The 15,814-nt window shown below is 36.7% G+C and overlaps 1 protein-coding gene across 4 annotated transcripts in view; it reads left to right on the top strand.

The window, feature by feature from the left end:
• The window catches only part of BANK1 (B cell scaffold protein with ankyrin repeats 1), a 301,708-nt gene that overhangs the window by 271,644 nt on the left and 14,250 nt on the right, over positions 1–15,814 (top strand). For all 4 annotated transcript variants that reach the window (XM_039222222.1, XM_039222219.1, XM_039222220.1 and 1 more), the window contains exon 11: positions 5,180–5,245. In XM_039222222.1, coding sequence (XP_039078153.1) covers positions 5,180–5,245 — 66 coding nt within the window. The remainder of the gene's footprint in view (positions 1–5,179; positions 5,246–15,814) is intronic.

The following is a 15,814-nucleotide window of genomic DNA, read 5'->3' on the forward strand; positions in this document are numbered from 1 at the left end:
AATCTGGCCATGTGTAGCAACATGGATGGACCTTGAGGGTGTTATGCTGAGCGAAATAAGTCAGGCAGAGAAGGACAAATACCATATGTTTGCACGTATAGGAGGATTAGGAGGAACTTGACGGAGGACCAAGGGGGAGAAGAAGGGCGGAAATGGTGGGGGAAAGGGAGAGAGGCAAACCATGAGAGACTCTTGAATGCTGACAAAAACTGAGGACTGATGGATGTGGGGGGGAGGGGGGGATGGGCATGAAGGAGGGCACTTTGGGGATGAGCACTGAGTGTTATGTAGAAACTAATTTGACAATAAACTATTTGTAAAAAAAAAAAAAAAAAAAAAAGAATTAGAATGTTCTGTTAATTTGTTTTTGCCGGTTAAACAAGGGGGTTGTTTGTTTAGACAGGGGGTTATTAATAGTCATTCTAGCTTTTTTTGTGATTAGTTTTCACAGGGTGCAAAATTGAGGGAAAGGGTGAGAAGAGTAAGGCTACAGAGGTCAATTTGCCACCCTCGTTCGCCCTCCTTGATTCTCATCTCTATCCTCTCACCAGTAGGTACTAATGACACATTTGACCTTTGCTTAAATGGATACCTCAAAATGGAGAATAGTATAGAAACTATGACTGAGTCTTATTTGCCTTTGCATCTTCAGGACCTAGCACTGTAGCCAGTTACATAGTTACCAACCTATTGAAACTTCATTGAAAGAATAATAAATACACTGCTGCTACCTGTGCAACAATACCAATCTGCATATTTTTTATATCAAGTCTCTAGTTTCAGGAATAATCTTCAGTGATAGTTCTAAACATGTTATGTCGCACTTCTAACAGGCATGGAACATCAAGGGGTTTGTCGTTTATAAGATACATCTTTATGAATGCCTTTGGCCATTGCACAGACTTTCCATTACCTTAGCCACTTACAACGTAATTCCAAATAAGTTTTGTCAGATGTTTTAGGAGAGTGGCTTTGGAAGGGTCCCTTTGCTTGAAATAGGCTACAGATAAAGTTGACATAAAGAATGTTCTTACAGAAGCAACCTGGGAAGACAAATAGTGCCAGTGAATTCGTTATATTTCACCTTTTCCTCCTCCTCCATTCTTCTGATAGTTCTGCTTTGCTTAATGTTTTGAATATTTAATACTATGCTAATTTTCTTCATTTAGTGTCATTTCTATTCTTGAGAAAATTTTATAGAAGTTGTTCTGCCAATATTTAAAATAAATGGAGGTGGTATTTGGGACATTTGCATTGTTTGAGATTATTTCGAACCTCAAAAATTGTTTTTCTTTCTCTATGGACTTTTCTTAATGTTTAAAGGTGGTGACAACTACTAATAATGTAGTCATTTTCCTTTCTTCTCAAGTTCCAATTTTAGGTAGGAAAGAAAAATAAGATTTCACTGGGGTAGAGTCATCAAAGCTGATGTATGTCATAATTGCCTTAATAGCATTTTTTTGAACATTGATGCAGTAAAATATGGTAAAAAAAATAGTATCCTCCATGAATTCAAGCACTTAGGGACAGGATCACCATATATTATAAAAAAAATTAACCTTGGTCTGTGATTTAACTGTCTAGTTTTTCTATTATTCTAAGCCCTTGATACACATAATCTCTTCCTCAAAACAGAGCCTCCTATTTAAATTCATACTTAAGAATTTATCCAGGCACGATTGGGCCTAGAATGATTTGGGAAATAAGGATTGGTAGCATCTTAGAATGTCAGAGTTGGTTTTTTTTTTAAATGTTTAATGTTTTTTTAATGTTCATTTCTGAGAGAGAGAGAGAGAGAGAGAGAGACAGTGTGAGCAGGGGAGGGGCAGAGAGAGAGGGAGATACAGAATCTGAAACAGGCTCCAGGCTCTGAGCTAGCTGTCAGCACAGAGCCCGATGTGGGGCTTGAACCCATGAACCGTGAGATCATGCCCTCAGCTGAAGTCGGATGCCCCCTAGAATGTCAGAGTTCAGAGAGACATCAGAGATCATCTCATCTGAACTCCACCTTTATCACCAATAAAATAAAGGCCCAGGGGAAAGCTATTTTCCCATGTCACACATATTATTAACATTAAGACAAAACTATGCCCCTTTCACTGTGTCAGGTTGGTTAATCTTCTGGCATATAGGTGGGATTTTTTTTTCCAATTTCTGTATGTTTACAACAGACTCTCATCTTACCACAAATCTTATACAAAAATATGTACTTTCATATAGAAAGCTGAGTGACTCATAACCCAATGTCCAATTTTCATGATATTATGGATTGTATACTTACCTCTTATAAAGGTTTGCATGAATGAACATGGTAAACAAAAAACAGTATAAATTTTTTTAGAACGAAGGTTTTACTGGTAAATTTAAAATGTTTCAGCTAATATTAACCATAAAAAAGGAAAGATTCACGAATTCTGGAATTTTCTATCTGCCCTTTTCCTAAAACTTAACAGAGTATGTTTCCTTGTTATGCATGTTTGAGTCAGTGATCATTTTGATGGACCGTTTCTTCAAGAAACAAGTTAATGTGGGCCTTTTCCAACATTACCTCATATTCAAAAACACCTCCTGTCTTCCACAGCAATGAGAAAATGGTGTGTTTGGCAAAGTGCTAATTGCTAAGTGAGTCTCTGTAAGGAACTGAGGCTGGTCTGTAGGTGGTCGGAAGGGACCAGTTGAAAGGGGTGCAGCTGGAGGTGAGTTAAGAGGGAATTTCAAAGGAGATTATCCAGGGAGAAAGGGCCTTTGTACTGTGGGGCATACTCTCACCTGCTTTTTAAAAGTTCTGTTATCAGCACTTTGATAACCATCCTTCTCTGACATCCTGCTCCCCTTCCAATCTTCCCTCAGATCCCAGGCTCTTCCAGCTATAAGCCCTGGTGAAATGTCAACAGTAAATAAATATGCTCTTTATAATTCTTAGACTAGAAACTCAGAGTGTAACATTCAGTGTAACGCTAGGCATTTGTTGTCAGTGGAACAACGTATAGGATGTAACAAATTAATGCCAAAACTCTGAAAAAACAAATGCCATTTCCAAGTACTCTACACCTCCCAATTTCAGCAGAATTGTTAAAACTGACCAATTAATGTGCTTTTTATTTGGAGAATTTGTTGTCTCAATTCGTCTTCAGATTCAGATTATTTTCCATATTAATTGATGCCATACTACAGCTCCTTCATCTTCGACATTTTTAGTTATTATCGTCACGATACTGGCGAAAAAAAGCATAAAGACTCTGCCTGTTTTTAAAATTGCAAAAGTGTTTCATTTTTGCAAGACTTTTTAGAACTAGCCAATGGAAAAAAAGCCAAGCACCACTTGTAAAAATTTTTCTAATATCCTAAAATATATTCACACACCATATATCCATCATTATATTTTATTTAAGGAAAAATATAAGCCACAAACCCAGAACTTGCCATTAAGTTATATTTAGCATGTTTTCCAAATCCTAACAAGGCAGAAAATTGGTTTTCAACCAGAAATGTTATTATATGTGTATATTTTCTCTTAAACACATCATACTTTGAAAATATATTTGCTTTTCCTCTTTGAAAGAGGACAGTAGAGCCAAATAGTCTTCCTCTTGACAATAGCTGGCAAACTATATATGCTTAAAAAATACTTTTTGATGTGGTATGATTTGGGGCATTTTTTTTCATTCAAGAAAAAAAAGGTCATCTGGATTAAACACAAGTATGACCTTCATAATAGATTGGCTTAAAGAGTATTAAAACCGGGCCACCTGGGTGGCTCAGCTGGTTAAGCGCCATCTTTGGCTCATGTCATGATCTCACAGTTCGTGAGTTCGAGCCCCATATCCAGTTCTGTTCTGACAGCTTGGAGCCTGGGACCTGCTTCGGATTCTGTCTCCCTCTCTCTCTGCCCCAACCCCACTCGTGCTCTGGGTGTGTGTGTCTCTCTCTCTTTCTCTCAAAATTAAACATTAAAATTTAAAAAAATAAAAGGATATTAAAACTAAAGACGAGAATATAAAACAACTGCTGGGCTGCATCTTCCAATCAGAGTGGTCAAGCACTGTCCAGCTGGGCCACTCTGGCTGTCACTTGCCTCAGCTCCATCATCCCAGGAAATCCTGGTGAGCGACTAAGAAGAACAAGAGACACAAGCATGCTGGAAATACTCAAAGGTTCTTTTGAATCCTTTTATCTTTAAAAGGAAATAGTTATGAAAGAGAAAAGACAACAGTGCTATGGAGAACCAAGCAATAGATTGCAGTTAAAGGCTTGAGGCTCTATACCAAGTCTCTACTAACAATAGTTCTGGGATTATTGCAAAATTACTTAGCCCTTTTTACAAGTTAGTAAAACTTCCACCTCCCTCATCTTGAAACATATGAAGTTGGTCTAAATCTTCAAGTCCTCTTGCATTTCACAGACACTGTAATTCAGACTACCTATAAAAAATAAATGGAACCAAATCTGAGATGTTCAGTTTTCTAAAGTCAAGTTGTAAAGGGTATAGGCTTTTTCATTAACAAATGCCAGAAGCTAGACCGAACTTTGTGGGTGCTCAATAAATATTAAACAATCAATTTTATCTTTCATCTGCAAAATGAGGTGAGTAATGCTGACTTGTCTCACAGACGTTCGCGTGAGAAATAATAAATGAGAACAAAGCACCTTTCAGATAATGAAGTAATTCAAATAAGCTGCTTTAGTAGGTCTGAGATCTAGCTAGATGATGCAAGTATAAAGTGTCTTTTTTTATTATTACATCTGTGAAATACAGCAGTCTTTTCATCTGTTTAGGAAGAAACAGTCATTATCCTTGCTTATCACCAAACTCAGCATGAGTAATTTCTGCGCAAATGGAATTTTTCACGTGATTTTAACATTTATCACTTTTAGCAAAACACACCTTTTATCTTTACCTGATATCAAAATGGAATCATGTCTTGATTTAAGTAGTTTAACGAGGTGTTCCATCAGCATTGCACAATTCCGCCTAAAGAAAATGCTCTTTGAAATGACTGATAAGCTGCACAAATGAGAAAATTGTAAATTTAATAATCCTCCTACTCAAAAATAATAGAATCCAAGAATTGCTACTAAGGAAAATGATGTATCGTGTTCTGGTTTCCTGGAGACTTCCACTCTCTGTTCTTTTCTACGTTTGTGTTCAATAAATATTATGTGCTATTTTTTTTTACAGTGTTTCAACAAAAAGCAGCCCGAAGACAATCTGATGGTGACAGGTTCCACGGTCCTAAGAGACAAGGTAGTCACATGAACTTCAGTTTATTTAATAATCTCTAAGTAAGATCTAAAGTCTTATGAATATTGAATAAAGTCTCCAAGGATAGAAGTAAATAATTGTAAAACCAGACAAACAATAATAATAATAACTGTGCCCCTGATTAGTTTTACTCTTAAATTAGTGTCTTGCCCAAATATAATTTTGCCATAATAAGATTAATACAAGAAAATTATTTTAATTTATAAAGGGAAGAAACAGGCTTGTGAGAATGTTTGTGGCGATGCTGATGATGCTGTCAGCAGGGCTCTAGGAAGGTCAAGTAAGACAAATCCTCTAACATGCATGGTGACTATGCTTTTATAGACCTTTAGAAAGTAGCCTCTGGAATGCAAATTGGGGGCAGTGGGAAGACAGATGATTGATTCTGCAAAGAAAGGAACCAGCGTGGGACTTCTGTACTCTGCATTGAACTCCAATCAAAGACTATACCCTTTTCACTATTCTCTTGCCTTCAGCACTTGATCCAGCATTTCTGGGAGCACGTATTTGTAATGCAGAAAAGAGCTGAATCCTGAAGGTACAGAGACATCACACACAGTTAAAAAAAATTTCCTCTTGCTCTATAGAGAGGCGGCTGCCTCCAGTTTTCCCTGACATTTGTGGTTCCTATTGAAAAGAGAAACTCTAGTGGGTTGTTTACTGTGATTTTTTTTCCTCCTGATAATAAAAGCTTGGTTATAGTTCAAAAATAAGAAACATAAAAGGTGACACATATAGGGAGCTGGCTCTGATAATCAGTGAGCACATGCAGATGCTTTCAACCTCAACTCACCTTTGAAATAACTTCGTCCAAAATAGTATTGCCTTGAAATTGCTACCGGTATGTTCCTGACAGCGACATTAAAATAAAATCAGGAGGTTTTCTCACAACAGCCACTGAATACCCCCTTAGCTGGTCTCCCTTTGTGCTATCATAGAGATGGCTAGGCACTGACTGCATCCACTTCTAACAACACTTTTTAAATACACACCTCGGGGTGTCTGGGTGGCTCAGTCAGTTAAGCATGTTACTTCTGCTCAGGTCATGATCTCATGGCTCATGAGTTCAAGCCCCATATTGGGCTCTCTGCTGTCAGCAGGTGGCTCTTGGCTATCAACACAGAACCCATTTCAGATCCTCTGTCTCCCTCTCTCTCTCTGTCCCTCTCCCCTGCTCTCAAAAATAAATAAACATTAAAAAAATACAGAACCTCAGTGAACCTATTTCTAAGACAGCCATGGATTTTCTTCCAAACAAAGGTGTGTCCTTAAATGAGAGATCTTCATCCATCACTTCAAGTGGCACTTCCCATGGCAGCAAGGTTGTACTTAAATCATTTGCCCAATTAAGTACATGATGGTTGAATGAAGCAGATAGTAAAACAGAATTTCCGGTCCCCCCTCTGAACCCATAGATACACTATTTTTAAATTTAAATCCAAAAAAACCCTCTATCTGACAACTTTCCATTTCTAGTGATTCACTAATATGAGGGGAAGGATTTATCTTTTTAAGGTTACCATTATCCTTCCACTGAACCTTTACCTGTCTCAAGAAATAAATGCAGAACTCTATATGAGATTCTTGTACAATTAGAATCAAACGGTTCCTGCAGGATGAACAAAGTAGAGATGATTCCTATCAGGACTCCCCCACATACCTCACAGAGTTTTGGAAAGAATAAAGAGAAAGGATACTTTGAGCTCCTGAGGAGAAAATTTTCCTGAAGCATTTTTTCAGTAAGTTATTCAATTATCATGTTTTAATTAAATTCTGCTTGAATTTGAAGGGGAAAATGTGAAGAATGCCACCAGAGGTGAAGAAAGCTGACAAATAGCAAGAGTAATGAAGAGACCCTTAGAATTCTTGCTCTTACCAATTGTCCCCTGGTTTTCCCCCAGGGAGCAACATAAGGAAAAGCTGCTAGTGTCCATTAAGCCTAGAAGACACCAATTATTTTTCTTTTGTATGGACAGAAAACTAGTCTCTTCTGTACCCAGAAAAAAGAGCACAGTGAAAGGAAATAAGAACCTAATTATAAAATATTTTATTGGATTGGTATCTGTCCATATCTTGTTGCTTAATTTCTTTCCTCAAGATCAACAATAGGTAGATTTTTTAAAATTATTTTAGGGCTAGGATACTCAATTTTAATCAAATTTTGTGTGAATTTTTTCTCTCTAGATTTTTAAATCCAGCTGATTGATAAGGTTTTAGATTAGTCACGTTAGAACAGTTTCCCTAGATCCCTCTAACCCAGGACATCAGGACATCAGTAATTTTGCAGAACAGAAAAGAGTATTCCTCTATTGCAAGGAGAAGAGGAACATTGAACCTTATAGAATGTTGGAAAACCTTCCTGATTTCTGCAGGGAAATCAGAATCTAGTATGAGAAAAGAAGAGATAATTAAGAATAATTGGGAAGATTTTAAAAGTAAAGAATTAAGAACCCAAAAGGGTTTACTCTATCCAACCATTTTTCTGTAAACTTTTTCAGGTATTTATGACCATCCAGTCCATGGGACATACTAGGTGATCAAGATTTTTCATTACTGAATTAATGGTTACTCTTTAACTATCCTGGGATTTCATGGTATAATAGGAAAAGCAGTACCTGCTTCATCAAACAGAACAAAACAAGGCCTTTTTCTGAAATGTTTGTCAGAATCAAGATTTTTCTAAAGGGACTAGACAGATTCTCTAAGGAAGGTTAAAGAAATTATTTCATTATTTCACTATATGCTGGAAGGAAAAGGGATTACAAGAGCCAACTATTTTCCCCCTGAAATTATAAGTGTTTCAGATGCCCTACATTCAAGACTGCCAAGGGATTGCCAGGAAGTTACATTATTGCTAAGTCAAGGAATTTTCCTGAGGAACAGAAAGAATTAATTGGCACCATTTCCATGGAAACTTAACAGATTTCTTCAACTCAATTTTCACATCCTGAAAAAATATAAGGGAAATAGTGAGGACTTTGGATCACAGATAAAAGTTTCCATCAAAATACAGTTTTAACATCGGTTTTCCTGAGTTGGTTTTGAAATTAGAAAATTTCAAATTAGAAAAAAATGCCAGAGTGGTATCACATTCCCCCTTCTCAGAGAGATCAAGGGTTTATTCAGAGGGGCACCTGGATTGCTCAGTAGTTTAGGCATCCAACTTCAGCTCAGATCATGATCTCATGGTTCATGGGTTCGACTCCTTGTTGGGCTCTGTGCTGACAGCTTGGAGCCTGCTTCAGATTCTGTGTCTCCCTCTCTCTCTGACCCTCCCCTGCTCACACTGTCTCTTTCGTGCACACTCTCTCTCTCAAAAATGAATAAACATTTAAAAAAATTTTTAAATAAAATAAAATAAAACAAAAATAAAATAAAATAAAATAAAATAAATAAACATTACAAGCCAGAGAACTGAATTTTGTCAGTGGGTTTGGAGTTCATCAGAGTTTTGAAGCCTGCATCATGTTAATGACGCTCATAGAAGATTGATTTATAACCCCTAATTTCATTTTATTAAATCTATACTAGGGGGAGATTCCTTCCCAGTGATTGGAATGCTTGGATTCATTAGGCCACTACCAAAGAATAAAGTTTCTGTGAAATAGTATTAGTAATTAGAAGAACACTAAGTAAATATGATCAAGTCAAAGAGGGCTGGAGGAATTTAAGGGCTACTTCTTCAAAGACATGGAAATATCTGGTTAATTTTCCTGGTCTTACAAAATCATATATTGTAGGATACTCACATCTCCCATACCTGTTGCACCTTTTCTTTCTCCTCTATTATATTTTTTTCTTGGACTCTGTCAAGGGGCCTTTTCTATCCTAACCAGAATCATCTGCATATTATTAATGTAGTCTTACCTCAAATATGATACTTAGCAACTAATGAAGTTTAACACTTCTAACATTCTGAACTGCCTCCTGGTGATTTTGGGTCACATCAACAGATCTCCTCAGTCACACAGTTAAATAATGAATCTCATCAGGGGTGTGCTGTTGCTGTCACTCTTGGGAGGCAAACCATTTCTTTGGAGGATAGGATCAGATGGGAGGTAGAGGGAACTTGTTGGCGCTAACCACTTGCCTGTATCAGTGCCTCCCAGCCCTTAATGAGCCTAAGAATTGTGGAGCTTCTAAAATTTGGTTGCCTAAGTTCTACCTTAGTCATGGCTAAAAATGGGACACATGAGAATAGTAATCAGCAATAATTTCAAGACCAACATGCCAAAGACAAAATATAACCAAAAGAAGCTTTTTTGAAGGCCACATTGTGGTCAAATTTGGCCACTAACTGTGTTATATTTCAGGAATAATCTGCACAATACAATTTTAATTTTTGCCATGTTTAAACCATGCTTAAATCCATGTTTCATGTAAAAATTCAAATGTCCAGCCACTCCCTAGTATATTACTGTGTCATTTGCTATAAGATGACTTTTGCTGTTATCATTTATTATGCTTTCCATGTTTTCTACTTAAGACACATTCCTATAGACTCCTAACTGTGTAAAAAGTTAAAAAATAAAAGGTATAAAAAGAATCATGTCAATAAAAACATGAAGGAAAGCATATTTATTTTTGATAATGAAAACTATTCACATGTGTTTAATACACAGGCACTAAGTCTTTTCTGCTCAGTAACTACCTGCCTGGCCCTGGTATAATCTCTGTCTGCACACCGATTCTTCAATACAGACTGAAAAGTCATTATTGGCTGCCCTTTTCAGGGGTTGTAAATGCTCATGGGAAAGATATAGTCAGGGAACATAGCTTGTTTGTGTTCTCCAAGTGCTCAGTACTGCAACAGTCTGATAAATGTGAAATAACCACATTTTCTGTCAGTAGGAGACCTGGGAAAATGGTGATATTGCCCTTAACATGGGGGAAACGAGAATACTGGTCCCTGAGGAATTTTCATCAGGCTGTTTTTGCTAACATTGGATATTTTAAAAAGCAAAGACAGGGAATTACCAAAATGTGGCCATTTGTACTCCATAAAAGAATAATGGCCTTGGTTTTCTTTTCCAGTATAACTTACATTTCCATTTCCACAAAAATGTTGTTGTTGTTGTTGAAGTCACACCCGGAAAAACTTGTGTAATAGCTGAGTTCTTGTCTTCTTTGGTGATGTGTCAATAACTCATAGTAAAAAGTGAGAAGGAGGTATTTAATGTTACACTTTGCATCCTGAGACCACCAAATACAGCTCTGCAATGGAAGGGTGGCATGGTCAAGAAGAATTCTGACAGTAATTGATGCAGGGATTTGGTCGCTTACAGACCTATCGGTACATAGCACCAAGGAATCATGTTTCACCTGTATGTGACAAAGCTGCCCTAACAAACCCGCTAAAGCCTGGGATCCTGAGTTGTGAACTGCAAATATCAACATCCTCTGCAGCCTAGAGCAGAGAACAAGACCTGACTGAGCTAACACAAGGGATAGGAGCAAAGGATAAATAAACACTAAATCTCCTGTTGAACATGATTCCATAGATGTGTTCTCTTTTGAGAAGGACTGAGTAAGAGAGCAAATAATATGAGAACTTCAAAACCACTCCAAGGAAAAGGCAAGATAATTTAATCATGGAAGATTAGGGATAATTATATTTCTGTAAATGACCTGTTTTTTCAGTAATGTTGTCATATATCTTCTCACAAAGCACCAAGCTATCAAAATGTAGATAATGGGAAATACAAACACACACACACACACACACACATACACAAACATTTCAACTCACAATTTGTAATTTTTTTTAATCTGAAGCTTTTTATACATTTTTTAACTGTGTGGAAAACTGCTTTAAGGTAGTAACTATAAAGAAGTATGGATTATTTGAATTTTCATTTATTAAATTTAAGCTGAACTATTCAACTTTCAGATTCAGTACCTGACACCTGTCAGTAAAAAAAATTTCAGAAAATTGTGACCTCATAAACAAATTGAAAACATAGAGAAGAAACAGCAGCAGAAAGCCTGAGATGAAGGTCAGGCTAAGATGAAAGCAAAATATATGAAAGACATTTTAGGTGAGAGGGCAGGATAATATGAAACATGACATGAATTAAAGGGCTCTAGTGACAAGAGGAAGTATGGTAAAAATAAAATAAAGTTAGAGGCTAAAATTTCAGCAGCAAATTAATATCCACATTGGTCACAACAAAAAGGCCTGATGGTGGATAAAAATGAAGTTATTGGAGTTGAGAACATAATTTGAGAAAAGTTTGTTCTCAATACATGGAAAGACTGAAAACTATCAGAAGATATGGAGAAGAGAGATCCAACTCGTGTATAATAGGTTCGTTTTGTTGTTGTTTTGTTTGTTTGTTTTTAAATAGAATACAAAATGCAGTCAATGACACAGCTAAACAAAGCTTTAGAAAACAGGGATGTGGGGGACAATATGGGCTACCTGTGACCCAGAAAACAATGAGGAAATTTAAAAACACCCTAGCAAATCCTTTTAATTATAAAGATGAAGGAATAATCTGAAAGCACTAAGAAGATATTTTAACTTAGATTTTCTATTTTAAAAAATCAAAATCAGTTTTAAAAATTAGAATCTGTGTAACAAAATTTTGAGATAACAGACTACACAGTTTATTAGGAAAAGATTGCAGCTTAAGAAGTCTGTATTTAGTCTGGTATTTCATTCCCGTAAGAAGAAAACAAATACAACTTTTAGATAACCAAGGTTTTAAAAAAATTAGAATTTCTGTGTCATGAAAATATTACCCAAAATGCATTATGAGTAAATGAGAGACTAAGCAAAATAAAAAGCTCAAAGAGAACTTATGGTATTAAAGAATTTGTGGTGAATAATGAATTCTATAAAACATGGAATTGTATGTAAATAATTATTGTAGAGGCGGCTGGGTGGCTCAGTCAGGTAAGCATCCGACTTAGGCTCAGGTCATGATCTCACAATCCGTGGATTCGAGCCCCACGAAAGCACAGAGCCTCTTGGGTTCCTAGATATCCCTCTCTCTCTGTCCCTCCCCCACTGTCTCTCACACATGTGCTCGCTCGCTCTCTTTCTCTGAAAAATAGATAAACATTTAAATAATTCTTGTAAATATACTTATAAAAGGTGAATGTAAAATATTGGTGATAAAGAATATGTAATGTGGCAAATCATAATATGGGTTTGATGCTCAAATAATATAAAGCGGTCTAGGAACTAAAAGAAAATACAAAACTAAAATCACACCCTTTCATTCATGACTTAGTAATCAAAAATATATAAGGTAAATAATATTTCTGAAATTTAAAGTAAAATATATACTTTCCAAATCACTTAATATTATGTGTGTGTGTGTGTGTGCGCGCGCGCACGTGCGCGCATGTGTAGTCTTTTATAACAAAAGTCAGAAACTAGTATTTTTAGTACATGGAAAATTATTAAGAGAAAACACAGGGGTAAGATGGATTTTGGCTAAGCTAGCCTAACAGGGTTCTTGCTGAAGGCAGGGCAAGGTATCAGATATCACCTAGGGGGTGATGGAAGGTATAGGAGCTCAATCAGATTATCAAGGGTAGGGGATTCTGTCTAAGCAAATTTAGCAGATTCTTAAGAAAATTGAGCAATACAAAGACAGACAGGGATGTACAAAAGGTGAAGCCTCGCTGGGAAGAGGACTCAGAGAAGCCTGACTCAAGTTTGGTCAAGGGAGGAGCTCTGTCAACATGCAGCCTTAATTTCAAGACATGTGGATACTTCGTTTGGAACTTACAAATAATTCAACACTCCAGGTCTCTCCTAATTTACTTATGTGACCCAGAGTTACTTTAGATGCCAATTCCCTAGGTATGGAACAAAAAATAACTTCACATTTAAATCTTGCTCGCTGGGTTTCTAAGTTCCATTGCCAACAGATTCTTTCCAATTACTCACAAAATAATATGGTAAGATAGTACAGTATGGTATGGCATTGGGATAATGTATCTGCCATGGCTCAGAATGGTATATATGCCATGGGAAAGCCTATTAGCAGAATGGGAGAGAGTTTCTTACTGTAAAAACCACAGGTATTATCACAGAAAGCCAGAAATTTGAAGAAATTAATCTCTGATACCATCACAATAGAACAATTTGTATCATCTTAAGATAATTTCTTTCCATGCTTTACTTATGAACAACATTTATATCATTAAAATTTTACTGTATATACAAATTAATATCCTGCTTTTGTACTTATTATATAATAAGCACTTTCTATGTTACCACGTGGTCTTTTCAATTATTGTTATTATTTTAATGACTACTTAGTATTTGTGAGGTAAATATTTCATTCTTTAAATTCTTTGTTTTTGGGCAATCAAGTTATTGCCTTTTAAATTTTCAGTAAAAAATGTTCTTCTAGCCAGTCACTCAGTAATAGAAATAATTTTAATGAAAAGCTCAATTCACTCTCTTACCTAATCTGAAGATTCATACACTGATCATAAGTGATATGTGATTAAATAGAAAATCTGGTAAAGAGATACTGATCCAAGAGGAACTAAAACACTAGAAACTATCGTTTATCTTGAAGTTTTTACACTAAGAGACCAAGAGTCTGCAATACGTACAGTTAGCAATCGGACAAATGCTTTTCACCAAAATTATGTTAACATCATCCTAACTTTTCCGAAAATAAACTAATAATAAATATAAAATTGGGGAGGAAAAAAGAAAACCTTCCATCCCCCATAAAACAGTGATCTAAGTGCACTAAAGTAATTTTGCACACCCTACTAAAAATTATAGGTTGCACGTTTTGGTTTGACTAGTCTGCCCTTGGGAGGAAAGATGATAAAGTGTCTAAATAATTTTGTTTTGCAACTGTCATGGCTCATGGCAGGGGGGCAGGTAAGTAAAAGTAGAAATATGTAAACTTAGTCTAATTATAAACAGCTCACTTTCAGAACTTGATCTGTCTAGAACTGCCGCTCTTAACCTTTATTCTTTTGTTCTCTTTGCACAACCACACAAGACTGAACCCCTACCCCCCAAAAAAGTCATCTTACTTATATTTTAGTAGCAAAAATTTGAAAGGTGAAGGGGTAATTGAAATGGATATTGTTACGATGATTCAGTAGTTTTTGGATTTAGCTATTACCTGCACGTATAGCAAAACAAGCTGGTACAGTTTTCCGGAAAGAGGTTCCTTGAGATAACTTCAACAAAAGAGAAAATCCAGCTGCATGGGTTACTTGAGATAAAAATGCATTCGCACTTAAGCAAAAGGATGACAGAAGTGAGGTGCTAGTTACATGTCTTAGCTATTAAATGATGGCACTAAACCTCCATGCTCTGGCAAGAATGGCACACAGAATTCTTTTGCAAACTGTACCTTACGAATTGGAGTGGATTGCGGAGGCCTATCAAAAGCAAATGGTATAAGAAGCAAGATCTCAATTGTTATCTGTGCTTTTGGCCTCTGCAATAGTGAGCCCTCTGGCTAACTTGTGCTTCTCCAATCCTCCTGGGATTTCATGCTCCTTCATCCCTGAAGGAAAGGATTTAGAGTGTAGAATCTGTTGACATCTTGTTAGTTCTGGGGGAATAGGACTTTTGAAAGAAAAGACAAGCCAGGAAAGCCCCCGTAGAATCAGAATGATTGGCCATGGAGCAGTTTTGTGTGTATGTGAATCTTTTCAGAAAGGAATAATTTCTGTGTCCCTGTTTCAAGATTCCTTGCTAGAATCCTTCTCAAAACCGAGGATGCTATTAAAGGTCACTCCAGGACAGCCCCAAGGCTCAAGTCCCCTTGAAATACTTAACACCTGCTATCAAGTACTTGAAACGTCTGTTTTCCAGACTAACCAATCCAAACGCTAATAACAAATCCTTACTACTATAGAATTTGAATGCTCTCCCCATTTCTAAGTCCCTGTCTGTCTGGTCTAGTGCCAGTCTAGCTGATCTATTTCTTTCTTGAAGATGAGCTCCCAGGAATGAGTGATTCTTCAGGGACAGCTCACTAGTACACAGCTGGACAGGATTGCCTATTCCCTCCTAGACTGTGGACATATTTAGATTTGATAGTGCATGAGACATAGACTGCTGAGGAGTTACTCAGTCCTTCCTAAGATAATGTAAGAAATGCGTTGGACTTAATAGAAATGTATAAATAAGAAGAAGGTACAAGCTCAAATAAGTTCTGCAGCTATGCAGATAACACAAGTGTGATGCCATCCAGTGACCGTAAAGAAGGATCCTTATCCCTCTTGGGACAGTCTGGAGAGCACATAGCATCCTTAAAGGCATGCAGCCTCTTTTATGTCTTTAACGCCACGTAGGACAAATAAAGCACTGACCTCACCCATGGTCTGTGTCTCAGGCTGGTGTATGGTGTGGCATTAACAGCCACACATGGGAAACTGGACCATCCAATGTTCTTATTGTGCTGAGCAAAATAAACTCTCTTGGAAAAAAAAGCAGTTCATTACAAAATGAGCAGCAATTGCTTATTTTAAATCTTTCAGGAGTAAAGTAGCAAATGCTCCTGAAACTTTATAACACTTGGATGTTGGTTGAGATCACTTTTCCAAAAGGTA

This window comes from Hyaena hyaena, unplaced genomic scaffold (assembly GCF_003009895.1).
Source record: "Hyaena hyaena isolate Hyena2069 unplaced genomic scaffold, ASM300989v1 scaffold_1084, whole genome shotgun sequence".
Taxonomy (NCBI): Eukaryota; Metazoa; Chordata; class Mammalia; order Carnivora; family Hyaenidae; genus Hyaena; species Hyaena hyaena.